The 27,314-nt window shown below is 38.7% G+C and overlaps 1 protein-coding gene across 2 annotated transcripts in view; it reads left to right on the top strand.

The window, feature by feature from the left end:
* Positions 1-27,029, top strand: part of ELMOD1 (ELMO domain containing 1) — a 100,629-nt gene extending 73,600 nt beyond the window's left edge. Inside the window, exons 3-12 of one of the 2 annotated variants that reach the window (XM_075851587.1) lie at positions 3,456-3,601; positions 5,824-5,852; positions 8,257-8,354; positions 10,172-10,301; positions 11,207-11,340; positions 14,219-14,287; positions 15,434-15,457; positions 21,206-21,256; positions 22,516-22,649; positions 23,797-27,029. In XM_075851587.1, the coding sequence (XP_075707702.1) occupies positions 3,456-3,601; positions 5,824-5,852; positions 8,257-8,354; positions 10,172-10,301; positions 11,207-11,340; positions 14,219-14,287; positions 15,434-15,457; positions 21,206-21,256; positions 22,516-22,649; positions 23,797-23,969 (988 nt within the window). In that variant the 3' untranslated portion in view covers positions 23,970-27,029. The remainder of the gene's footprint in view (positions 1-3,455; positions 3,602-5,823; positions 5,853-8,256; positions 8,355-10,171; positions 10,302-11,206; positions 11,341-14,218; positions 14,288-15,433; positions 15,458-21,205; positions 21,257-22,515; positions 22,650-23,796) is intronic. The other variant, XM_075851588.1, reaches the window with a different exon arrangement.
* Positions 27,030-27,314: the final 285 nt, after the last annotated feature.

A 27,314-nucleotide genomic window follows, 5' to 3' on the forward strand; every position in this document is an offset into this window, starting at 1 on the left:
TGTCCTGAAGCGCAAAACTGTCCAAATCCTGCCCTAAAGGGTGTTGTAGTGCAATCTGTTCCAACACTGGTTACATAGAGTCAGAGGGTTTGATAGTAATCTCCAAAAGTTGAGACACCTGTAGGAATTGTTTGCATCCAATTTAATTTTCTTTTTTGTGCTGTGGAGCAGCTGTCCTTGATGTCTTCCCTGAAAAAGCCCTTTGGTTAAATGTCGAAATTTAGACTATTGTTGCGTTTGAGGTTAAAAATTCATATAATTTTTATGCTTATAACTTACTTTTGAACCTTTGATTTCACGTTATTTGCTGTACTAAAACTGTGCTAATGTCAAAAATAACTGGAAAACTTTTGGTGTTCTAAAACTTTTCACAGGCAGTGTGTGTGTATGTATGCATCTGTGTGTGTGTGTATATATATATATATATGGTGGATGTCGGGAAGAGGTTAAGAAGGCACCTATCATCCAGTCACTTGATCAGAAGACACTGTATTAGGTGGGCAGATCTTTCAGGTAGAAACTATTAGAGTAGCTTCTATAAAGCCCTGCTGCTTATAAGGTCATCGCTACTGTTAAAGAAGCCTGGAAAAGGGTAGTAATCTGGGTGACAGAAGGTAAGAGTAAAATAAAATGTGTAGGTGAATGAGAAGGAAGAACCAAAGTAGTAAAAAAAAAAAAGGACGTGAGGATAGAGGTAAAACCATACTTATCATAAACTCACTTGATGCTAATGGTGTCGTGGCAGAGTGGGTCCCAATGCTAGTTTCTTGCTGTGGAGTCCAATTGTTATTAAAGGGGGTATGTTACTAAAGACATATGTATGATTATATGTTATCAATATCTGATCAGTGGGGGTCCTACCGCTGTGACCCCTGCTAATGGCTAGAATGAAGTGACAGCTTCACCCTTTTGGCATCTGATGGCTCTGCTGTTTTTTCCAGAGGCCACATAGTCAGTTCATTATAGTAAATGGCTGATCATGGGCCTCGCAAAATATTTGAGCCAGGCCAACAAAAGTGGAAAGAGCTCTTCTTTGTACTTTATTGTATTACTATTGTCATGCGTTCGCCAAGTATATGGTATGTACAAGAGCATTGTGTCGTAAATTTATTGACATTCTATCAGTTTATGGCGTATTGGCGTTTATTCATTTTTTATCTATCCTACTACATTGCTCAACTAATTCCCTGTGGCTGTTTCTTCCTGATCATAGGCATATGGAGGTACAGTAGAGCCTCATAGAAGTCTATTGATGCCATATTCTGGCTCCGTACATCACAGAGGTTATACAGAGCCGAACTTATGGCCACGTACAGAAGGCCTTACTCTTATAAATTGTATACTTTAGGTTCAGTACTCCTTTAACCCCTTAGTGACCACCAATACGCCTTTTAACGTTCGACACTAAGGGGCTTTAGGCTAGGCTGACGCCTTTTCACGTTCGCCTAGTCTAAGTCCTGCACGGGTCTCCCGTGCAGGCTGGTGCCGGGGCTCTGCTGTCTGATTACAGCTGAGCTCCTGCTCCAACGCCCGCGATCTAAGTTTACTTCGATCGCGGCCGTTTAACCCATTAAATGCCGCCGTCAATAGCGACCGCGGCATTTAACTTTGTTTACAGAGGGAGTGAGCTCCCTCTGTCACCCATCGGCGGCCCGCGAATGCAATCGCGGGTCCCCGATGGGGTGTCATGGCAGCCGGGCGATTGATAAAAGCCCCCAGGTCTGCCCTGGACATATTCCTGTTAGGACGCGCCGGAAGCACGTCCTAACAGATTGCCTGTCAGATTTACACTGACAGGCAATAATTCTCTGGTATACGAAGTATACCAAAGTATTATAGCAGCGATCGGAAGATCACATGGTAAAGTCCCCTAGTGGAACTAATAAAATAAGTCACCAATGTGAAATAAATATTATTAATAAAAATAACAGTAAAAACATAAATGAAACCATTTTTTCCATAAAAAGTGGTTTTATTTAGTAAAAGTGTAAAAAATAAATAAAAGTACACATATGTGGTATTGCCGCGACCGTAATGACTCCATTAATAAAGTTAATATGTAATTTACACCGCAAGGTGAACACTGTAAAAAAAAAACGCAAAAAACAATGGCGAAATTGCAATTTTTTTCCATTGCCCCCCAAAAAAGTCATAATAAAAATGAATCAATAAGTCCCATGCACCCCAAAACAGTACCAATCAAAACTACGTTTTGTCCCGCAAAAAACAAGTCGAAAAAATCACTACATTGATGGAAAAATAAAAAAATTACGGCTCTTGGAAAGCGACGATGCAAAAGCAAATAATTTTAGTTCAAAAGTGTTTTTATTGTGCAAAAGTCGTAAAACATAAAAAACCTCTACATATGTGGTATCGCCGTAATCGTACCGACCCATAGAATAAAGGTAACATGTTATTTACACCGCACAGTGAACGGCGAAAATTTAAAACGCATAGAACAATGGTGGAATTTCAGTTTTTTTTATAATCCCCCCAAAAAAAGTTAATAAAAGTTAATAAAAAAATTATATGTACCCTAAAATGGTGCTATTAAAATGTACAACTAATCCCGCAAAAAACAATTCCTCATACAGCTATGTAGACGAAAAAATAAAAAAGTTATAGCTCTTTGAATGCGACTATAGAAAAACAAATAAAATAGCTTGGTCATTAGGGCCTAAAATGGGCTGGTCACTAAGGGGTTAAAGAGGACCTGTCACCTCTCATGACATGTTTATTTTAGTAAATACTTATAATTCTTAACAATTCCAGTACATATTTTCTGTCGCTCCTCTGTTAACACTCCTAGAAATGTATGAATAAAATGACAACTCAGTGTTACCATTCCGCTTATGAAAGGGGTGTGTCCCTACACAGTCTCACTCAGTTGGCACTGATTGGGCAATGTCAGTATGGGTAGGGACACACCCCCAGTTGGTAGCACCCAGTTGTCAATTTATTCTTACATTTCTAGGAGGAATAACAGATGAACGGCAAAACACAGAGTTCTAAGAAGAAATACTCCACGATTGTTATTTCATGGGGAATACAATTATTCACGAAAGCAGACATGTCAGACAGGTCTTCCTTAACATATGTCTATTATTTATTGTAAATGATTATTCAACCCAAGACAAGAATCGGGTCTGTAAATAGGTGACTTACATGGAGTGATAGTATCGTAGTCATAGAGGGTCATGCTCTGATGGTCTGAGAATAATAATCCATGTTGTGCTCGGTCAGATAGCGTCATACCAGTATGGTGTTGACATGTGACCTTGACAACGAGCAACCTTTAGAAAAAAGCCGTCCATCAGAGAGATATGTATTTTATTGAGATTACTCGTCTAGATGTATTACTAGATGCTTATTTTAGTGTGGAGGGATCCTTTCAAGGTTTAATTTATGAGGACTTGTCATAACGTCAAAGTTTTTTCTATTTACTTGTTCCCCAGAATGGTGGTTCAGGTGTGGTTGTACTTCTACTGCATCTGTCTCTGGCGTTGTCTCAAGTTTATACTGAGGAAGCTGACCGGACGGTGTGAGCTGCAGAGAATCTGCTACAAGAACAAACCGGGTGCTGGACGGACATTAAAATTAGGTAAATGTCTGCTGTAAATATTCCAATTTAATTCGTAAATACCTATTTTTTGTTACATTGTCACTCTGGATTTGTCTACAGATTGCCGATATGTTTGATTTGTGTGTTGATGGTTTGCATATTGATTTACGGTCCTCCACCATGGTGGCAAAATCGATTTTACCGTGAATACATTCACCTATTATATTATATGGGATGCAGATTCCCTATATTGGACTCAATCGGACCTCATAGATGCTGGATTATCAGAAGGTCATAGAAAACGATCTAAAACTCACTTATAAGGATAGAGGAGGAAAGAGTAAAACTAAAAAAGCTGAGTTGTAGCTAGGTTTTCTTTCACACCTGGCAAAGATTCAGTTTGCTCCCCTAGCCCATTATCTAAATACACCCGGCCAATGCAGAGTGGTTTGTTAGCGCCCTCCCCTGGCACCCAGTACCAAGAGCACATGCTTTGCCAGCCCCCTCGCCCTAGCTACACCGCTGCCACAAGACCTGCTGCTATAACTGTATTTTAATAAGAGAGGTTTCTTAATTGTTTCTCTCCGCTTAGGCTTCTGCGATTATGTGAAATTACACATTATATTGAGTTCTGTGCTGGAAACAAATGCAGAGCTATCAGACTTTCTGGAGTATGTAATGCCAGATTAAAGGAATTTCAATGTAGACTCCAGTCATTCATTTTTACCCAGAGACATTGTACCACATTTATTAAGCAGTTTTGACAGGTTTTGTAGTAAACTGCACCCAAAAAAGTCGAAAAAGACTTTTCAGACATGTCACTTTTCAAAAAAATGACAAGAAAAATGGGCATAAGATATGTTAGTCTTACTAAATGTGTAGGATTTTTAAGTTTTACCAGCTAAACCAATGTACCGTACTTAGATGCCAAGGGGTGGGCAGACTATTCCAGCAAATGGTCTCTCTATTACTTCTCCAAGTCATTTTAGTGTATAGCATTGTTAATACCCCTTCTACTACCATTAGAACTTAGCCACCTATGTACAGTGCCTCCTAAGTGATAAGGCTGTGATTGTGTTTGACGTGATGACGGTACATAGCCCATATTCATGGCTCATGGATCCGACAATCGACTACGCTATTGATTCCGTCAAAACAACGGAACCCTTGCACAACGAAGACAAACGGAAACCATTGGCACCGGATCCGTCACAATTGAAATCAATGGTGATGGAAATGAAAACCTATGGTTTCCGTTTGTGTCTGTCAGGGCTCCGTTCCAACGGAAATCTCAGATGGAACGTCGGAACGGAGCCCTAGCACAGATGTGAATGAAACCTTAGCAGTGCCTTGTTGCTGACCAGAATAATCTGTTTACTGCTTTCATACAGGCTCTAATTAATTCTTTCAGAAGGATAAGGCACAATTAGGGCTGGTCCTAGGGGTGTCCGACCAATGCTGTGTCACTTCTGAAGGGGTGCCACTGGCAACTGAAGTTTACGCCTAATTGTACCCTTGGGGCCAAAACCTTTGCATGTACATTTCCTAGTTTAATTATTGGGCAGTGTTATTTAGGAAACGTTCTAAGAATGTTATTTGGACACCTTTTCGGCAATGTTATTTGGGGCACCGTATGGTTTGGTTATTTGTATCCAACTTGGATACAGTCCTAGAAGGCATCTGAGAGTCAGACAGGGCAATCCAGGCACTTGTGATTCGGGGCAAATTTACTCAGACCTAATAAAAATTTGGGACCGATTCTATCGAATTGGCCCCGAAACAAATTTCTGGAAATTCGGTCATCTTTACTGTATTGTGTTAGCAACAATGAATAGCTTTTAGTGTGGATACACTGTGATTGGAGAGCCATGGTACAGCACAGTAAGTTGCCCTTATTTATCTGCCAATTCTCACCATGCAAAATGCCACTCATTGGAAGCTTGCAGTAGTGTACTGAGCGTTTATAAAGAGAGGAGGGCAAATTGCATGCACTGATACATGAAAACAATTATTAATGGGCCTCCTTTATCTAGACTGTCTAATATATAAATTGGTCTTGTTGCCCATAGCAACCAATTAGAGCTAAGCTTTAATTTTTCCACAGCAAATTAGCTCTGATTGGTTGCTATGGGCAACAAGACAATTTCTTCTGTTAGACGGTTTTGATAAATTAGGCCCATTAAATGATCTGATTCTTGTATCAAAAATTGAATTAAGTGCTTTTTATTTGTGCTTTTTATTTTTGAAATTGTGTTTTGCAGAATCTTGCTTGAAGTCATCTAAAAGTAAGGTACGTTTTAAATTGCGCCTCAGTATTCCATCTTTAACCATATCCTCTCGAGTCCGCTGCTTTTTATTGTGTGGAAAGAGCCTTTAACGCCTTCCTGCCACAGCCATTTTTAGTCTTTTCATTTTCACCTTTTCCTCCCCGCATTTCCAAAGCGATAACTTTAATATTTTTCTGTCTACACAGCCGTATGAGGGTGTCTTTCGCGAGAGGAGATGTCGTTTTTCACAGAACCATTTATTTTACCATATGCACTGGGAAACTGAAAAAAATGTCTTTATGTGATGGAATTGGAATTAAAGAACAATTCCTCCATTATTTTTGGGGTTTCGTTGCTACAGCGTTCACTGTGCGATAAAAACGACTTGTTAACTTTTTCTATGGGTCAATATGATTATGGAAATACCAAATTGATATAGTTTTCTTTATGATGTACTACTTTTACAAAAAATAATGGTCTCACCATATTGGGAAAGCCATAACTTTTTATATTTTTGTATTGATAGAGCGGTGTGAGGGCTTATTTTTTGCGGGGGCGCTATCTTTTTTTTTCTATCCTTACCATTCTGGGGTACATACAACTTTTTGATCACCTTTGGGAATTTTTTTCTATGGAATTCAGCCGGTGGGTTAAATAGTGTTATATTGTAATAGTTTGGACTTTTATGGACGCGGTGATGTCAATTATGTTTATTTTTGTGATTTTTTTTTTTTTTTTACATTATTTTAGGTGAATTGGAAAAAGTTCTTTTTTTTTTTCTTTTACTTTTAGTAAAGCATTCTTCACATCTTTTTGTTGCCTGAGGCGAAACCTAAAAACCACAATTGTTGTCAAACTACTGCAAAAACCACATATTTATACATGCGGTTTTGCCGCAGTGCAGTAATGGTCTGGCTTTCTGCTACACCATGTGAATACATCCTATGTTCTGAAGAGCCTTTAATCCAAAGTTCACTTTTCACTGTAGAGAGTATTGTGATAGCAGCATTAACCCCTCTATGTGCCGGTTTTCTATTACAGCACAATTGATGCTTTGTTTCATTTCTTTTTCACCATGGACCTCATGGTAACATACAAGCTGATTTCTCCAACCATCACTGTGCAAGAAAATGTGTTAAACCCTTGAGATTAGTTTCCCTAGCACCCTCACAGCACAGGAAAACGGATTATCCTCTGATGACATTGTCAAGTGGCTTGAAAATCTGGAGCAATGATTTTTATTAATGAAAACATGAATTGATTGGTTATTTGGTTGAGCTGAGAAGTGGATCCCGAGGTTGCGGGAAATTTATTGTTTCATTCACAAGAAATAACAATAGCAAACCGTGTTGTACAGATCTGTAATACCGCTCACATAGAAATATATGGACTTATTTTGTACCCCCATGTACCTCCGATTTCACACTGAGGCATACAGAAAAATAATTGTGCCATGCTCCATCGGATACCATATTAAGGAGAATATAGTACTGTATCGGAGCACCACATGGTGGCATGGCTTTGTAATATGGAACGGGCTTTGTGTGCATAAGGCCTGATGTTGGGGTGCCGCTCTACTTACAGAACAAGACTAACATCCCCCAGCTCTTAATCTTGTAAGCAAGGGACGCCAGGAAAGGAGGACTTGGATGAAGGAGGGGGCTGGAATCCCCATCCAAAAATAAGTTATTTTTAAAGTGTAAATTCACTTTAATGGGTAACTAAACTTTCGAAAAACTTCTGACATGTCATAGTGACATGTCAAAAGTTTTCATCGGTGGGGTCTGAGCACTGATATCCCCTCCGATCGCTAAAAATAAGCGACAGAAGCACTCAAGTGAGTGCTGAGCCGCTTGGTTTCTGATTGGCGTTTCTCGGAAAGCCAAGCAATTGGTGTACGGGCTCATAGAAAGTGCATGGGCTCAATAGAAAGTGTATGGGCCCGTACACCATGCAGTATCTCCTATTGGTCAATCAAAGCTCAAAAGCCCGAGAAAGTATATGACACATTTGCTTACATTTAGGCTATACAGAGGCACAAAAAGTACCTGCACATCTGGTCCTCTAGTGGGGCTTGGCGGGAATAGCTTTGTTATATGGCCTCCCCAATAAAGCATGCAACCATTTTTCCTGTATCAATCCAACAGAAAAAACCTTTGTTGGAATCGGAGTCATATGGAGGTAAGTTAGGACTCCATTGACATCTATGGGTGACCTATTGCTGTACCATACAACTTGGAGAAGAACACGCCCATGTGCATGAAGCCTAAAAGCAAGAGGCAGCACCTCATAGTAATATATATATATTTATGTGTGTGTAGATATTATTATTATTTTATAATTAAGTGCCTGTTTAGAAAAAGTAAATTGTTGCCCCTGTTTGAGGAGCTGTATAAGTCGTATTACAAGTCTCACTTTCTATCGCAGCTCCTGCAGTCTTCAGTGGCAGTGCACCCTGATGCAATCGAAAAGACCATAGAAGACATCCTGACACTGAAGAAAGTGAATGTGGACACCAACCCGCAGTAAGACGTCTTTACACTATATGCACTGATATCTATGAAATATTTGCAGCGTCCCCAGGATAGACATGTTATATTACACATGGGAAACAAGGCATCAACTGCCGTTAAAATCTATCTATCTATCTATCTATCTATCTATCTATCTATCTATCTATCTATCTATCTATCTATCTATCTCATATCTATCTATCTATCTATCTATCTATCTATCTATCTATCTATCTATCTATCTATCTATCTATCTATCTATCTATCTATCTATCTATCTATCTATCTCATATCTATCTATCTATCTATCTATCTATCTATCTATCTATCTATCTATCTATCTATCTATCTATCTATCTATCTATCTATCTATCTATCTATCTATCTATCTTAATATACTGTATATGTCATATCTATCGATTTAAACATTTAGGAAGTTATTGTTTTTAGCTTTTAATTTTTATATCATTATATTGTTTGTAACTTGATGTCCATTAATATTTAACCAGGGAATAAGGAAGGTGGAGGCGGCTAGCGGGATCCTAGTTTAATATTATATGGAATGTGGGACTAGGCCTAAATCTATTCTGTTGATATGTACCACCTTTGAAAATGTGTTTTTTTTCTTAAAGAGGCTCTGTCACCAGATTCTCAAATCCCTATCTCCTATTGCATGTGATCGGCGCTGCAATGTAGATAACAGTAACCTTTTTTTTTTAAAAAAAAACGTTCATTTTTGGCCAAGTTATGAGCTATTTTATATATATGCAAATGAGGTTTGAAATGGACAACTGGGCGTTTTTTTTTTCGTTATGTCCAACTGGGCGTGTATTGTGTTTTTAACTGGGCGTGTTTATGTATATGACGCTGACCAATCAGTGACCAGTCAGCATCATACACTCATCTCCATTCATTTACACAGCAGCGATGTGCAGCCGCATACACAGAGATTAACGTTACTGCAGTGTCCTGATAATGAATACACATGATCATCCAGCCTGGACGTCATGTGTATTCAGAATCCTGACACTTCTGAATCTTTTCTGTGAGATTCCCGCAAGTGAAACGAAATCTCGTTTACCTCCGTAATCTCGCGAGATTTCATTTCCCTTGCTAGAAATCTCAAAGAAAAGAGTCAGAAGTGTCAGGATTCTGAATACACATGACGTCCAGGCTGGATTTCATGTGTATTCATTATCAGGACACTTGATTAACGTTAATCTCTGTGTATGCGGCTGCACATCGCTGCTGTGTAAATGAATGGAGATGAGTGTATGATGCTGACTGGTCACTGATTGGTCAGCGTCATACACGTAAACACGCCCAGTTAAAAACACAATACACGCCCAGTTGGACATAACGAAAAAAAAACGCCCAATTGTCCATTTCAAAGCTCATTTGCATATATATAAAACAGCTCATAACTTGGCCAAAAATGAACGTTTTAAAAAAAACAAACACGTTACTGTTATCTACATTGCAGCGCCGATCACATGCAATAGGAGATAGGGGTTTGAGAATCTGGTGACAGAGCCTCTTTAATAAGAATGTGTATCAGTGCGTTTGTTGCAGCTTTGTAATTACTTTCTGTTAAAAATTATATTTACCTTTTGAGATACATCTGCTTTTTTATCCTGTATACAGAGCAGCTATATCTAGTGATGAAACCTGTATTTGTCAGGTCAGTGGGATTGACGGGTTCAGTGTCGGCGGGTCCTGCCCACCTGTTATCAATCACATCTAAGTTATTTACTTAGATGTGATCGCAGTTTTGGTGTAGTAGATTTGTTATAGGAAGGTAAGGGTAATTTTTTATTTGATAAATTTAGGTTGGCGGTGTCTCTTCAAGCTGGCCTTCTGCAAATTGTGGGCTACCGAAATCTAACTCTAGAGGTTGAAAAACTGCGCCGGGAGGCATATGATTCAGATAACCCTGAGCATGAGGAGATGCTTATTAAGGTGAGAAAATCATGTGTTGGTGTTTAGGCTTCTGCTGCCAATAGACACACGTATGTACTGTATAATTTGTCTCATATACTTTGGAAATATAGAAATACCCCTTTTACATTAGCCTTTACTTGTAGATAAGAGTCTAGCCAAAACAATGAAAATCAGCCCCAGACCATTATCCCTTCTCCACCAAATGTTAGTCAGCACTATGTATTTCAGTAGGTAACGTTTTCCTGGCATCCGCCAAACTCAGATTCATCCATCAGATTGCCAGATAGTGAAATGTGATTCATCAATTCCAGAGAACACGCTGCTCAAGAGTCTACTGGCTTTACACCTCTCCAGCTGCCACTTGGCATTGTGCATGGTGATCTTAGGCTTGTGTGCAGAGGCAATAAAAACTAGATAGAAAACCAGATGCACAGATTTTGTACTGATATCGCTTCCAGAGGCAGTTTGGAGCTATGTAGTGAGTGATGCAACAGAGGTTAGGCGATTTTTACACGCCACAAGCGTTCGCACTCGGCGGCCCCGCTCTGTGAGTTTGTGTGGTCTACAGCTTCAGGGACTGAGCTGTTGTTACTCCTAGATGCTTCTTCTTCACAATAATAGCACTTTTAGTTTACTAGGGCAGATATAGCAAATTTCCCAAAAAGGTTTGATCAATGTAAGTGTGCCCTAATTATAAAAACAATTCTATTATATCATGTTTTGGATTTTACATAATTCTTCACATTTTGACATTGTGTATTTTTGTATTATATAGGGTGTTTTTGTTTTTTATGATCAAGACATGGATTTGCATAGTTGTTTGTTATTCACTTTGATATTGCATTCGTTGTTTTAATTAATGTGAACGTTCTAGATAAGAAGCATAGACACATCCGAAGATAACATTCATTTCTAATTTACAGCTGTGGAAAATGCTGAAACCTGGCGTTCCACTGGAGGCGCGGGTCTCTAAGCAGTGGTGTGAAATTGGTTTCCAAGGTGATGACCCAAAAACAGATTTTAGAGGAATGGGTCTCCTGGGACTGTACAACTTGGAGTAAGTATATGATGAATTGCTATACTGCACAGCTCAGTGAATGGAGAACAAGATCAAAGAGAATTTTACCCTGGTTTATTTGTGCTGTCCTGATCGGTCACTGTAGTAATTAGAATGTTTTCTTAATCACTGAACTTCTTACATTGCAATTCAATTGTTTGCTAAGACTGTGTATATATCTGCGCTAAAGGCTCCGTCAGGTGCCTCCATCGCAGATCCGGTTAAAAATTCCAGACAAAATAGCAATATTTTGTCCGGTAAAATGACAGACACTATGACGGAAACCTATGGTGTCAATGGGGGTGTCTATGGGGTTATCGGGTGTCGTTGGTGTTGTTCATACGGCGGATCAGTCACTGCCGTCATTTTAGATGTTCTGCTCCTTTGACAGAGCAAAACAGCGGAAATGAACAACACAGATGTGACATAATATGGAAAAAAAATACAACAAAGCCAAGTGGACATTTAGAAAGTTTTTTCAGCTGCAACTTTTTGATGTACTTTGGGTGACAATTCCTCGCCAATTTCAAGATCTCTGTCTACTTTCAATTAAGGAAAAAAACAGTGCAAAATAGCTCTGCTCCAGAAGTTAAAAAAAAGGTGGCTATAGTGTAAGCCAATGTCTGACCCTTTTAGACACAGGGTTATGCCACACAGCGAACCAGAACCATCATCTCTACTGAGGAGGACCAAGAACTCCAAAACTGGGCTGTCTACAAATGAGTGTATCTAGTTTGGCTCATGTTTGAATGGTTTTTAGGGGTTGAACATTGACTTATGGGTTGCTACCCACAGGTGGCACTAGAGAGATACATTTCTTCCTTCTAGAGGAGAGCTATTTTGAATAGATTTCATATAGAATTATTCCATATAAAACATTGATTAACTTTGTAAATATATTGCATTTTTTATTCTGCACTGATCCTGAGTTGCAGCCTGTATTAGCGCACGTTCAGACGTGGCAGAGTTTTTCCACTGCAAATGTTGGTGCAGATTTGGGGCAATTACACAACGAATCTGCACCAACATTTGCATATTTGACAGGTAATTCAGACGTTGCAGAAAACACAGCGGACTTGCCTCAGATTTCAGTTTTTGCATTGCAAAGGCTGAAATACGCAGTGAAATTCCGCTTCTTCTCCGCGACAGACCGTGCATGCTGCGGACTGAAAATTCCGCACCGCAGCCTATGGTCCGCAGTGGAGTTTTCCGCAACGTCTGAACTAACTTGCCTAAAAACTGTACGCTTTCTAGAATGCAAATCACTAGAGCAGACTATCAGCTTAAATTGTTAGCTCAATGTCCCTACAGAGTTCAGCTCTGTAGCCTGCGGAATTATTAATGCAACTTTAGCTGTAATTCAGCATCAGTAAAAGATTAAAAAAATGAACTGTATATACAAAGTTACTGATCTGTATGTAGAATAATTCTATATTAAAAATTCTATACAAATATATCAATAGTTGTTGAGTAAAACAAATAGCACTAAAAACTGTTCAGAAACTAGACAGCATAGCAGTCCTGCTCTCAGAAATAATGCAATTTCAAAGTAATGTATATTATATACACATTGACCGTCTCGGAACTATAAGCACAAATGAACCCAGACAGTACATAGATAGTTCTGTGGCAAAATAGCTTGATGTTTTAGTTGAGTCTTTCCCACTTGTGTAACCCCATAGTTCGGCTTTCACTAGCAAACACTCACTCTCCTCTCAACCGCCCAAAGTACGGATCCCTGTTGGGACCAAACCCACTGAACAGAACATAGCAAACTTCTAGAAAATGGACACACACCAGCATAAAGCGATCATCAAACCTGGTTTTCCTTATGGGATCCCTCGTAACATGGGACGAGAACAACGACTGGGTGTAATCTGTGTAACAGGTATTTTCTGCGCTTTAATAATTAAAACTTACAAGATACAATCTTGGTAAAAATCATATAATCTCACACGATGTGGTCAAATTCCAGGGTCACACCCGATGGGTTTTGCCCATTCCGGCTTTGTCAGGGGTTTAATCTTTGTGTCAAAGATGACCAATAACATAGGCCTGACCTGGAATCACTTCCTGGCACAAAGTTCACACATAAAAATTGCTGTTTTTAATGTTTTTGTATGAACTTTGGACCAGGAAGGGATTCCAGGTCAGGCCAATGTTATTGGTCACCTTTGACTCGAGGATCAAACCCTGACGAAGCCGGAATGGGTGAAACGAGTCGGGTGTGGCCCTGGAGTTTTACTACATCGTTTGAAATAATATGTTTCTTACCAAGGTTGTATCTCATAAGTTTTAATTATTAAAGCGCAGAAAATACCTGTTAGACAGATTCCACCCAGTCGTTGTTTTTCTCGTCCTTTTTCCTTCTTACAATTCTTTCTGTACTGCGAAGAATCCCATAAGGAAAACCAGGTTTGATGATCGCTTTATGCTGGTGTGTGTCCATTTTCCAAAAGTTTTCTGTATCCAGGTGAGGAGTTTTGGTCCTGACAGGGATCCGTACTTCGGGCAGTTAAGAGGAGAGCAATTGTTTGCTAGTGAACCCCAAAACTTGGAGGTTACACAAGTGCGGCAGAACTCGACTCAAGCGGTGGAGCGGTGAACTAATTTGCCACACTGCTGAGTACTGTCTGTGCTCCGCCACGTTACTTTGAGAAAAATTCAATCTGAAGACTGTAAATTGGTGTTCACAGGTGGACTATCGCTCAAAAAAGTTCCTCTTCTTATGTCAGAATTCGCAGAATTGTCTATGTCAGCGATGCACTTTCCTTTATAAAATCCAGCACAATACAAAAAGCATTCTATTACTTTTTTCTTTTTGTTATTTTAACCACATGTGACTTCTTTTTGGTGTGTTATTTACTTTACATTTTAGATACTTTGCAGAAAAAGATACCAACTCTGCTCTACAGATACTTTCTGATTCCCTTCAGCCGAAATGCAGGTACAAATCTACTTAGGATCTTGATTGTTCTGTAGTTGTCTTTCTACTTTTTTAATATTATTTATTTTCATACTTTTATATGTGTTTTAAATAAATATTAAATATAATAGAACCATTTGAGATGCTTTGAGACTCCACAGCATTGCCCATGGGATGTAGTAACACTAGTGGGACTACAGTGACCGGGCTGGGAGAAAAATGATATATAAACTACAAATTATCTTTATTTTTCTGATATTTGTTTATATACTGAATTTGTTAATAAGAAAATAAATGTTATAATGTAGTAAAATAGTAAATAAAAAGTTATAAAATAAAACAGCCCATACCATACCATAGCCACCAAACCTTAAACGCTAAGGACAACTCTGGTGTCTTATTTAATTTTTTTTAAACTAAAATGTATGTATTTTTGCATGCAAATCACTTTTGTGATATACTTTTATTAAAAATGTTGCTCCGCTTCAGTTCTGCAGCTTCTATGTGTTCACTGTACATAGAAGCTGCAGAACGCCATTGTCAGCTGAATCCCTCCGTCAGCTTGGTCCTGTGAGCTTCTGACACCTCATCTAAGCCTAATACTGATAAAATCAAAGTTGATCAATTTTGATTTTATAAGTATTAGGGTCTGATTTATGAAAACCACAGCAATCAACTGATATTGCTAGTGTATGTTGCATGTTGCAGCCGGCCACACATTTTCCCTACAGTGGCTACTACTGGGAACATTTTGTATTATACGCTGTCCTTCAAATGAGTGAGGCAGCCATATAATACATGGTCGGGTCTAGTCCACCAGAGCAGAAGCCACTCTTTCTTAGCGGCTCTCCTCAGAAGAGGAGTTCAGAGTGAGGACTGTCTTCTAATTGGGACAGGATAATTTCTTAATCAGGTAGAGAGAACATTATGGGTTAGTAGTTCAGGATCTAACAAGGTTAGGAGCTGTATAATCTTATATTTTAATATAACAGACCAGACGTTTCCCTCCAATCTGCTGTTATTTCTGTATCGTGCTCCAAAATATTGTAATGCTGAAATGATGTAGCCCAACTTATAGGGTGTTTCTATTTACTGCATATTTACATATTTTTATTTTACATATTTTAGTTGCTTTATTCTTTTCTTTTTTATGTTTTGCAATTTAAGGGATGTCAGTAAAGAGGACTTAAGGTATAAAGTTTTGGTTTACTTTTTATTATTTTGTTTGGTTATTTAGTATCTAAAGATGCATTCTCATGCATGTTAATTACACACAGTAAAATCGTATCACATTGTCTGGCCCTGTTCACACTTAGCAGTAGTGACAGTAGTTGAGACACAAAGTACTACTGTACCTAAAAAGGCAGTATAAACCATATTGTTGTATAGATAGTTTTTTTTTATTTCCCTTTAAGATAAAGTTATATAAAATGTTTATAAAACCAGTGCCAGCCTTAAAGGGGTTTTCATATAATAATTACTTATCACCTATCCATAGCATAGGTAATAAATATCTGATCGGTGGGTGTCCAACCTCTGGGACCCCTACCGATCACAAGATCCTACATCTGGTGTCCAACTCAATGGAAAAGCAGCTACAGTTATTTAGACTACTGTTACTTGGGCACTGTATGGCAATGTTATTTGTGCCCTCTATGGCACTGTTAATTGGGCACTGTATGGTATGGTTCTATGTACATTATGACAGTATTATTTAGGTATGGTATTCCATATGGTCGGCAACAATAGAAGATACCAGACAGAGCAAGTAACCCAAAGTCTAAAAATATTTCCTGTTTAACATTGTATGTGCTCACAGGGTTCCTATTGATTTAAAGTGGATAGGACATTCTGTGATAAAAAAAAAAAAAAAGATAGTAGGACGTAAAAACTACAACCGTCCATACCGCTTTGTGTTAATGGAATGAAAAATCTGCTACTTATACGCAAGATACGTCTGGTTACCGTGGTTGAAAGCCATAATGGCTGCCATTGTCACAAACTGCTACGTGTGAACGGGGTCTCTCTTAACATGGACAATTTTTGTAAAATTTTGTTTCAATAAATTCTTAATATATTAATATTTGATATAATACATATATTATGGATTGCTTCTACACTTGGCGTGATTTTTTTAGTGTTTCTGAGCAGGACTGCATCTTTTATAACACGTCTTACATCCCTTTGTGTTTGCATTGTGTTACTTGTAGTGCTGTTATGCTGTTTCTGTACATAATCTATATACAATGTGAATTTAAAGAGGTTTTCTGGGAATACACATTAATGGCCTTCACTTGACAGGGCTGTGCTGCAGTGACCGCCACAACAAACAAAAATCTGGCAATATCACAACCCTAAGCGTATGTTCACACGCAAACGCAAAATACGTCTGAAATTACGGAGCTGTTTTCAGGCGAAAAGAGCTCCTGAATTTCAGACGTTTTTCGCGGCGTCCATTACGGACGTAATTGGAGCTGTTTTTCAATGGAGTCAATGAAAAACGGCTCCAAAAACGGCCAAAGAAGTGTCCTGCACTTCTTTGACGCGGGCGTCTTTTTAAGCGCCGTCTCTTGACAGCGACGCGTAAAATTACACCTCGTCTGAACAGAACATCGTAAAACCCATTGCAAGCAATGGGCAGATGTTTGCAGGCGTAATGGAGCCGTCTTTTCAGGCGTAATTCCAGGCGTAAAACGCCCGAATTAAGCCTGAAAATAGGTTGTGTGAACATACCCTTAGAAGCTCGATGAAAGCTAAAAACTGCGTTCTTCTTCTACTGAGCTTTGATTCCGTTTCCTCTTTCACATTTTTTGTTCTTTAAAGTGGTATTCCATTTCCGCAAATACATTTTATTCTTTGTATAATGAAAAGTTATACAATTTTCCATTATAATTTATCAATTGTTCATGGTTTTCCAGATCTCTGCTAGCTGTCAAAAAACACATGTATTTACTAGAACTGTGTCCATTCAAAAACACAACAGCCTCCTATATATACATGCAGCTTTTGCTGCACCATTGCCACCCCCTGTATAGGCATCCTAAAGTAGAAAGCCTCATTTTCTTATATCCTTACGATAGTTTTAGATTGTTTAGGCAAGACATATATGTATACATAATATCCCCTCAGAGTGCTTGATACTGGTGCACTGTATCCCTGCACTAACTTGTGATTTTGGTGGCTGCAAGGGGTGTCCAAGGTCCAAATGTGAAGCTCCATGTCCATCTGTAGCCTATGGGGAGCGGGGAGGGCAGAGTTCAGCACTCACACTGCTGTAGCTGAGCTTCTATTGGGAGAGGAGGAAGAGGGAGGAGAGAGGAGGAGACTCCCCTGTAGTAAGTAGATCTTCGCGGAGGCTGGAGGCCTCCTGCTGCGCCGAGGCCGAGAGCAGCTGCACTGTTTGCCCTATTGATAAAATATCCGGCTACAGTATCTGCTATGAAAACAAAGCCCTTTATTCAAATAACTGAGTAAATACCGCTAAAACAATGTGTTTACAGTGGGTAGAGTTCCCCTTTAAGAACATATTCTCTAACGTTGTTTGCATCACTTCAGTCAGGTTACTATAGGAAATATGGGTCTTTTAAGTATTACTTGACATAGATTTGTTGTTTATAAAGATAGTAAATGTCAGACCATCCACCCACAGCCCGTGTTCCGTACGCAACATAAAAAGGAATAAATTGCAAGCCATTAGTCTGTCTAAATCTCTAAGACGTTGCTTTTTAAGGTCCTTGCCCCAGTTTTGCAATAACTAAGTAAAACCTTTCACAGTATGAGCACTCGGAACAACATAATTCTCAATGATTGGGAAGAATGCCCTTTGGCAAGGAATTCCGAGGTTTCTGCGTTAACATTCTGTAATATGTACTTTGCACAGAGTTAAAAGATTTTATAACTATCAGGATAGTGAAAGAAAATAACTAAGTTATGAACTTCCATAATGTAAGTAGTATTTACCATGTGGGGCATTTAAAAGTTACCTATCAGCAGGTCAACTATTCTGTTTTATTTGATTTGTATATAGGTAATGTCAGGGCTGGATCAAATTCTATGGAGGCCCTTTGGCAAACGTGGGGACTCCTACCATTTTGAAAAGGCAGGAATTAGAGGGAAATACTGTTTGAATAATGTTTAGTGCCTACATGATGCTACCAAACTGTGCCAAATAGCAATACCATACAGTGCTCACATTATAATGGCCTAAAGTGCCTAATTAATAGTGCCACATAATGCCGAAATAACAACTCTATGCAGTGATCAAAAAATAAAGGAAGAGATGAGAATAGGCCATGATGGGGCAGGGTGTTGGAGGTCCCCAAGTGTTGGAGGCTCGGAGGAAATTTCCAGTTTTCCCTTACACTAGATCCCAAGCAGCTATTTACCCGTGTTTTCCCACGTGGTTAGAACTGTGGAGGTATCAAGCAGCACCTGAAAGGGAAATTATTTTTATCCCTGCTATAAGTCCTCTCATCCTCTAGGTATGCTGTTGCCTTTCAGCTTTCTGTTTTGAGCACATTGAAAGTACTCTGCAGTTTAAGAAACTGTAAGACTGGGTCTTTAAGATTTAAGACCAGACCAGCAGCCATTCACCCCTTATTAAATGGGTTGTATCAAGGTTGCAACCATTGCATCACATATTAAAAATAATTAATATTTGCCAATACAATTAATTGTTTAAAATGAAGCTCACCCCCGCCACCATCCTGTGGGTTTGATTTTTGATCGGTTACCGCGGCAGCATTTTCCTGTAGTTCTTTCTGTAAGGGTATGTTTACACAGAGCAGATACGCTGCAGAAAGATTCGCAGAGTATGCGCCCTGGACGCCTCAGGGAATTCTGGCCGAAAAACTGCCCCAAATTGTGCAATTTTTGGGCTGGAATGTCTGCTGTGGAAAACAGCACGTAAAAAAAAAGTCTATATTTACCCGTAGCCATGGCGTCGCGTCCTTCTGACGTTCTGCAGCCCGGCCTCCTGGAATTACATTTAATCCCATGAGACCGCTGCAACAGTCACATGGTATCAAATGTCATCCTTGGAGGCCGGGCTGGACACAGGAGCAGACAGATCTTTTTGTTGCGGGTTTTACCTCCTCATTCAATAGGGAAAACCCACAACAGAAAACCAGCGATTCCACAGCATAAATTGATAAAAAAAACGCACTGCATTCAATTTCTGAACATTTTTCCGGCAGGTTTTTTACGAAGTGTGTGGATGAGATTTGTTCAAATCTCATCCACTTTGCTGCTACTGTATTATGCTGCGTATTTTCCTCATGAATTCTGTTGCGTAAAATCGGCAGTGTTTATGCTACGTGTGAACCCGGCCTAAGAGGAAGATCATGCGCAGATCATCCCGCTCAAGAGTCAAGCGCATATACGTACTCACTGCTCTCACTACACAGGGCGGGCATGCGCAGCTCAGCTATGCTTGCCTTGTATGTGAATGCTCTTCAGGTTGCCATCAGCACCGCTCGGGTGCTCATAAGAAATGTCGTTTTCACTGCTGAAGCGAGCGTCACGCGCTCTAAGCACCAGGAACGCCCTTCTCACATCTTTACCTGCAAGTGTGACTGGTGGCACGGGGGTGCCAAATCGGTATGGGAGGACACAGTGGAGGTGGGTGAATGCACAGTTAGAGTGCATTTACAATATCCTAGGACTAAAAAACAAAAACATGGGATCTAGGTGTAAACACATTCTAACACAGTTTTAAAAGATAATTTTGCATATCTTGTGTTAATTCCCTGTCTGTATTGACTGGGAGGGCACTAGAGAAGAAGCTGCAAAACCTGTCCAAATATAATGTATTCAAAAAGGATCCACAGTGAACATTTGCAATAGGCACAGAAATCTCAATGTGGAAGTCTTTTATAAAAGTTACATAGTTACATAGTGTGGTTGAAAAAAGACACATGGCCATCAAGTTCAACCAAGGGATGGGAAAGGATGTAGATGAAGGGAAGAGGTAGCCCCTATTAGTTCCCCCTATTTAAGGTAAAAAAAATAAATGAATAAGGTATGAGCCAATCTGCCATAAAAAGGCAAAATGTCCCTCCTGATCTAAAGTGGACATCTGACTGGATCAACATTCAAACAAGAATTCTACACATTCACATAGGAGCTGATATTTTTTCGTTCTAGGAAATTTTCTAAGCCTTTTTTATAGCCATCTACTGTCCCTGCTGTGACCGGCTCCGGCTATTCCATAGATTCACAGTTCTCACAGTAAACAAGACTTGTCGCCTCTTGTCTTTTGAGGGGGTTTTACATGGAACAGGTTTTCACTATATTTGTTGTATAGGTCATTTATATACTTATACAAGTTAATCATGTCCCTCCTTAAAACTAAGCGGCAGAAGAGCTTGGGTGAGCGCTGTGCTGTTTAGTTTCTGATCGGCTTTTACTTGGAAGGCCGAGTGGGCAGTGTACTGGCTCAATAGAAAGTCTATGAGGCCGTACAACACTCGCTCGATCAGAAACAAAGCAGCACAGCGCTCACCTGAGCTCTTCTGCCGCTTTATTTTGGTGATCAATGGGGGTCTCCGTACTCGGACCCACACCGATCAAAAGTTCTGACAGGTCATTATGACCTGTCAAAAGTTTTTTTAAAGTTTGGTTACCTTTTAAGATAAAAAAAAAAACTTTAAGACAACAGGCTCTCTTTGAAGGATAAGTGACAGCATGACATACCTGTGCGATCGCCACTGTCAGCACACTCCAAAATTACAAAAAAACAAAAACGCTCAGGATTGATGTGGTTTTGCTGCAGTATTCCGATGAAATATGGACTCTCCACCGTACCGCTACAGCTTCTTTCTGAACAAGGCCTAAGTGTTGGTTAAACATCTCATTCGTCTTTATGTGTGTCTATGTTTTTATATATTTCTACCTTTTTTTCCTTTCGATTTGTTAACTGTTATGTTTTTCTCCTTCTAGTAAAATCAGCAAAATGGAATGGGAAATGAAAAAGTTTGACAAGGCCATTGGGTATGTTTATCATAGAAATTGCCAAATGTAGACACATATAAACTCCCCTAACTAAAAAGGTAACAAAACATATTTTTTTATTCCCATACTTTCTTTTTTTTGTTCCAACTTATTTTCAGTTAGTTTTTACTGTTTGTCTTGTAGAAAAAAAACCCTGTTGCTAAGTGGAAATCATCAGCAATGTGCTGTTAACGGATCTTTTATTCTTATTATTAGTCTATTGAGTATGTTCAGTGCATAATGTAGTCAATCTGTGAAATAGCTGTGAATCTGATGCTTATAAACATATTAATATGGTTTTACTCTTGATAATTGAGTGGCCAATACATTCATTACATATTCTTATGCAAATTAGACAATTTATAAAATATTTCAATTCATATATTTATTTATTAACCAGCCAGCATGACGTGGGAATTTACCAACCATAAACACAATAAAAATAAAGTCATTAGAAGTTCTATCAGGTGATACTAATCTGCTTGGTGATGGTTTCCAGGTTATAACCTTTATTTTCCACTGAAAAAAGTAAAAAGAAATAAAGTAAAACATTGAAAAGGGTAATAAAAAAATATATTGGGAACATGGTACATTTTTAGACTTGCTGACATTATATAGCCAGTGTTAGTCAAAGCTAAATGTTTATGTGAAGTAGTACAAAAAGAGATGGACACCAGCCTGATCACTGGCATTTTATCTATCTATCTCATATCTATCTATCTATCTATCTATCTATCTATCTATCTATCTATCTATCTATCTATCTATCTATCTATCTATCTATCTATCTATCTATCTATCTATCATCTATCATCTATCTATCTATCTATCTATCTATCTATCTATCTATCTATCTATCTATCTATCTATCTATCTATCTATCTATCTATCTATCTATCTATCTATCTATCTATCCGTGTATCTATGCATTTATCTATCTATCATCTATCTATCTGTCTATCTATCTCATATCTATCTATCTATCTATCTATCTATCTATCTATCTATCTATCTATCTATCTATCTATCTATCTATCTATCTATCTATCTATCTCATATCTATCTATCTATCTATCTATCTATCTATCTATCTATCTATCTATCTATCTATCTATCTATCTATCTATCTATCTATCTATCTATCTATCTATCTATCTATCTCATATCTATCTATCTATCTATCTATCTATCTATCTCGATTAATGTGCTTGTATATCATATGTATTAATTTCAAAAACTATTGCTTTTATATCATACAGTTACTCATTTGCCATTGTTGGGATTAACATTACTGACCTGGCCTACAACCTGCTGATAAGTGGGGCCCTCAAGACACATCTGTACAATGTGGCCCCAGAAGCCCCATCCTTGTATCATTTCCAGCAAACTTTCTGTAAGTACATAGGAATAGCCTTCAGATATCATTACAGTATTACTGTGCTCTTTGTTATAAATGGTCTCAGATGCTTTGGTGGGGGAAGGAGGACGTATGGCCTAGTTATTTGGACGGTAAGGGAATGAGGGATCAGGCACAGAGATAATGTTTATTATAAATTAGTATTATTCAATTAATCTCTGATGCTCTCCATGCCAAGAGGGTTGGCCCGTTTGCTTCACCCCAAAGTTTCTAGGGAGCAGATTCTGCCTCCTTAGGTACCACCAGTTGCAGTAAGCAATTTAGCTGTCTGATGGGGCATAAGAGAGAGCTTCCTGCAAATACTTTTGAGGTTGGGGGGGGGGGGGGTTGTTGAGAAGATTAGCAAATGTTCATCTATCACACCCCTGGGGTTTTTGAAAGGTCATACAGGGACGAGATCATTTACGTTTTATGCAGACTTGTTGGTTCAGTAACCTCAGGAAGCGATCAATGACTTTATCTGATCATTGGATCACTCCTGAATCATGGAGCCAATGTATTTGGCCCTAAGAATAGGTTTTGGGCACTTTGCATTGTTTTTTAGCTGGCAAGTGACCGCTTAGTCCTTGACTACAAACATCTGCTGACATGTCACATTACTGACAGTGAAAAGGTTAATGATTACTTTCTCATATATTCAAATACCCTATTAACTATCTCACATATTAATGGATGGTCCCCCACTTGGCCACCACCACTGGAGGACCAAGCACAATCATGCATTACATGGACAGACCATTGATTTCAGTGGGCACGATGTAATGCTTCATTTCTCCTGTAGTTGTGCTGCAGGGATATTAAACACTTGCTTCCAGATTCCCTCACAGATTACATCTGATCTATGAGGTCCTAAAATCTGTCTTATCTCCACTCCCTGTGCAGTGGGATAAAATCCTTTGTTACCTCTTATCAACCATTTCTGGTTAGGTAGAGGCAGACTGTAGTGGTCTCCTATGAAATTATTGGCAAGAAGTCCAGAAAAATATCTGCCCCCATGATCCCAACTTTAGCTCACATATCTCCAGCTCTCAGAACCACCAGAAACCGATGTGCGAATGATATCATCAGCTTTGTGGACTTTAGTATTGGTGCATAAATAACATTGTGAAATATTTCTTCCTAGGCTTTCTCATGCATGAGTTTCATAAATTTTGGATTGAAGAAGATCCCTTGGACATAATGGAGTTCAATCGTGTACGCAACAAGTTTCACAAGCGTATCTTAAAGCAGCTCCAGAAGACGGACATGGCTTTGTGTCCCCACTTTGCGGCATCGGAAAGCTTGGTCAACGTGTAGTCATCTACATTGTAGAATTCCAGATCACTGCCTCACTATTGTGTTCATTATCATGGCCGTGCTGTATGACCACAGCGATTGTATGCATGCTTTTTTGGTAAAGTACTCATCTCTGTTTTAACTATAAACTATAAGTCCCCAGGCTTTTAGGCACCACGGGACTTGCTCATTTGATGGTTGCGCATATTGCGGGTTACGCAGTGTTATATTTTCATCTGACATGAGAGTTTTCTATTTTTTTAGATTGTATTTTTTCTCATAGTTAAGCATTGAAGAGTTATTTGTTACATTTAAGTTGATGTCTGATCAAGCCAGCTCTTGTACTGTAAGCATTTTATGATCCCTAATATTTCTACTGACCTGATGCTACATTTACATAATTGAGATGTCTTTAATATATATACTGTATATACATTGCTTCACCATTCTACAGTCTAAACATAGCCAATAGGTGTATCATGAGAAGATAACAATTATAAAATTGCTATTATGAACAGTTTCAGGGGAAATATTGAGGCCATCATCTATTGGGTAACCAGCCGTTAAAGATTACTAAAATGATGAAAATTAGTGTAAATGCCCTTTTTCCTCCCTCCTCCAGTGTTTTTGTCAGTTGCGTATTTTGGAGGTAAAAGGTCCACATGATAAAGACTCGAACTCTGGCCATCATAAGGTCCCAATGTACTGTGATAATTTTTAACAGATGGTTCACTTTCCCATAATACGTTGGTTGACATCTTTAATTCTAACTAATTGTAGGCATTAAAGGGTTGTATTTGTTAAATACCATTCCATGAGGCAATTTATTTTTGGATATTACTCTTATCTTTCCTTCCCTCTGGTCCTTAAAGGGTTATTTGGTTTAGAAAACCTGTTTCCAAATACCCTATCGTGTTCAGGGCCCTCTTTACTCTCCAGAGCAAAGACTGACTACAAAGAGTGGCTTTTGTTTGGGAGTACCTAACATATCTGCGCATTAGACAAACAGCCCATTGATTCCATGGGAACATGTAATGCTTCATTTCCCCTGTGGTGGTGCTGCAGGGGAATTGAACACTTGCTGCCGAGTTCTCCCATAGCTTACAGTTGATCGCTCGTGGTCCCAGCAGCAGGACACTATGTGACAGTTAATCTTCAGCGAACCCTACATACAAAATGGCGTGGTCCAGAGAGGACAAGCACTTTAAGTAGACCATGCACATTGCCAATTTGACAATATTACAGCATGTTTGCCTCATAATGACCGACGTGACCAATAATTATTGAGGTGGGTCATTTTCAGACATCATGGAAACAATCCTCAGTGGGCTGATTTCACAGTCATCCTTCAGCCCCATTAACAGGCTCCATAGGAGCCAGAGATCTGGTCAGTCAGCCAGAGGGGTAATAAATCCGTTAAAGCCAAATCAGCAGGATCTACTTACCAGTGTTACAGTTCATAGTTCTAGAATCTAGATATTCTAGATATAAATAAGCTCCTGGACAGTATAGATATCTCAAAGGCATCCTCAACATTTATTGAGGAGCACAAGAATTTTAATTTATGTGAATTCTAAAAAGACATGAGGGTAGAGAGAATGGAACAGAGAATATGTACTTTATTTATCTAGAAATTTTGATAAGGACTATTCGGAAAAGATTTAGATTGAAGGAGGGGGAGAGGGTTGGGGTTGGCCTGGGTATTACATCCAGAATACGCACAGTTAAACAAGGGTACAATGCGCTAATCTAAGTAAGGCCTAAGTAAAAAGTGGTCAGTTATATTTTTAAAGTGCACTATTTGTGGAGGTGGCCATTTTGCAGGCTGAAATAATCTCTTCCAATTTATTTATGCCCAGAAATTTCTACAGGTGCACTTTAAATGACACTAGGACATAAATATCTCAGTATATATCACGTACAATATTCCTATGATCTCTTCTTGACATTTTTATGGATAAATAATCTATTTTGTCAGAATACAAACTCTTCATGAGTAAATTTTGATGTAAAGCAATATATTTTACAAACAAACTTTTTAACAACCATTGAATACTTTGTATATTTGCTTTTTTCAAAAACATATTTCTCCTATTTTTGAAAGCTGAGGAATAATCTCTTTGCAACAATAATGTAATTTAAGTGAGTTGAATTAAAGGTGAAGCAATAAGAGAAGACGTGTTCATTACACTTAGAGCCCTATACCCAGGGAGACAAGACGCTCCTCTGTACTTAAAGTGCATGATCATGTTAACAATACAATGGTTTATTTGTACTAGATGGCGCTATTTCACTATGTAGATACTTTACATCAGTGGTCTCAAAAAAGCATGCTGGGAGTTGTAGCCTAACAAAAGTTGGAGTCCTCTGTTATATAGCATGCCATTATAAAGTGAAGTAGGACATTATTGGAGTAAGCCAGTATAGCGTTGTACCAGGATTCAAGAATAACAAGCTATTCCTCTTACCTACAATAGGGAGTTTAGTGATGAAGTATTATGTCAGGTTGAGTAGTACAATATTAGTAGTACCTGGGGTGACTAGAAGCAAAAAAATGTTTCCTCATTCAGTGTTAAACCACTTCACGCACCACAGGATGTCACCAAAAATGGGTGTCACTTTTGAGTCTCTGTTATCGCTTCCCCTTGGACAGTACTAGGGCTTACTCTGCAAGTTGTGCAGTGTTAATATTTCTCATTGCTCTTTAATGTTTCACAAAAGGGACATATAACTGAATGGCGCAGCATAGATAGACATCAAAATCAGAAGACTAAGGGCAGCAAATGACTCTTCTTCAGGATAATTTTCTGTAATGTTATCTAGGTAATTCCTGTTAACAACCCATTCATCCAAGTGTAATAATGTGGCAGTGGCTGGCATACTGTATATAAAGGTTTTTTTCCATGACATATAGAACTGGTTTGTGTTTTGCTCATATTCATGCTTTTTTACTGAATGTTGCATCGTTTTTGAATATGCTATCATTCGACTGTGTGATCTCATTTACCAGAATTCATTTTTTTGAATTTCAGGCTTCTAATTGTGAAATCACTTGAATAAATTTCATGACATTCCAAACAAGAGTGTTGCTCCTTATTTTATTTCGCTAATAAACTACCCTGGTTACGTTAAATTGGTTGTCTGGTTTAGAAAATCCAGTCTTAAATAGCCCATTAAGGAATTCTGAATTAATAAAGTGAGGTCTGCATTCACCCTTTGTCTATTAGCCAGCATCTCTCGTTCTGGGGAACCCATACATTACACAGATAGTTGGTTAATTTCAGTGAGAAATGTGTAATGCTTAATTTCCCCTATAGAGGCGCTGAAGAGATATTGAACACTTGCTGGCAGGTTCAACCACATACT

Source organism: Rhinoderma darwinii, chromosome 2 (genome assembly GCF_050947455.1).
Source record: "Rhinoderma darwinii isolate aRhiDar2 chromosome 2, aRhiDar2.hap1, whole genome shotgun sequence".
NCBI classification, from domain to species: domain Eukaryota; kingdom Metazoa; phylum Chordata; class Amphibia; order Anura; family Rhinodermatidae; genus Rhinoderma; species Rhinoderma darwinii.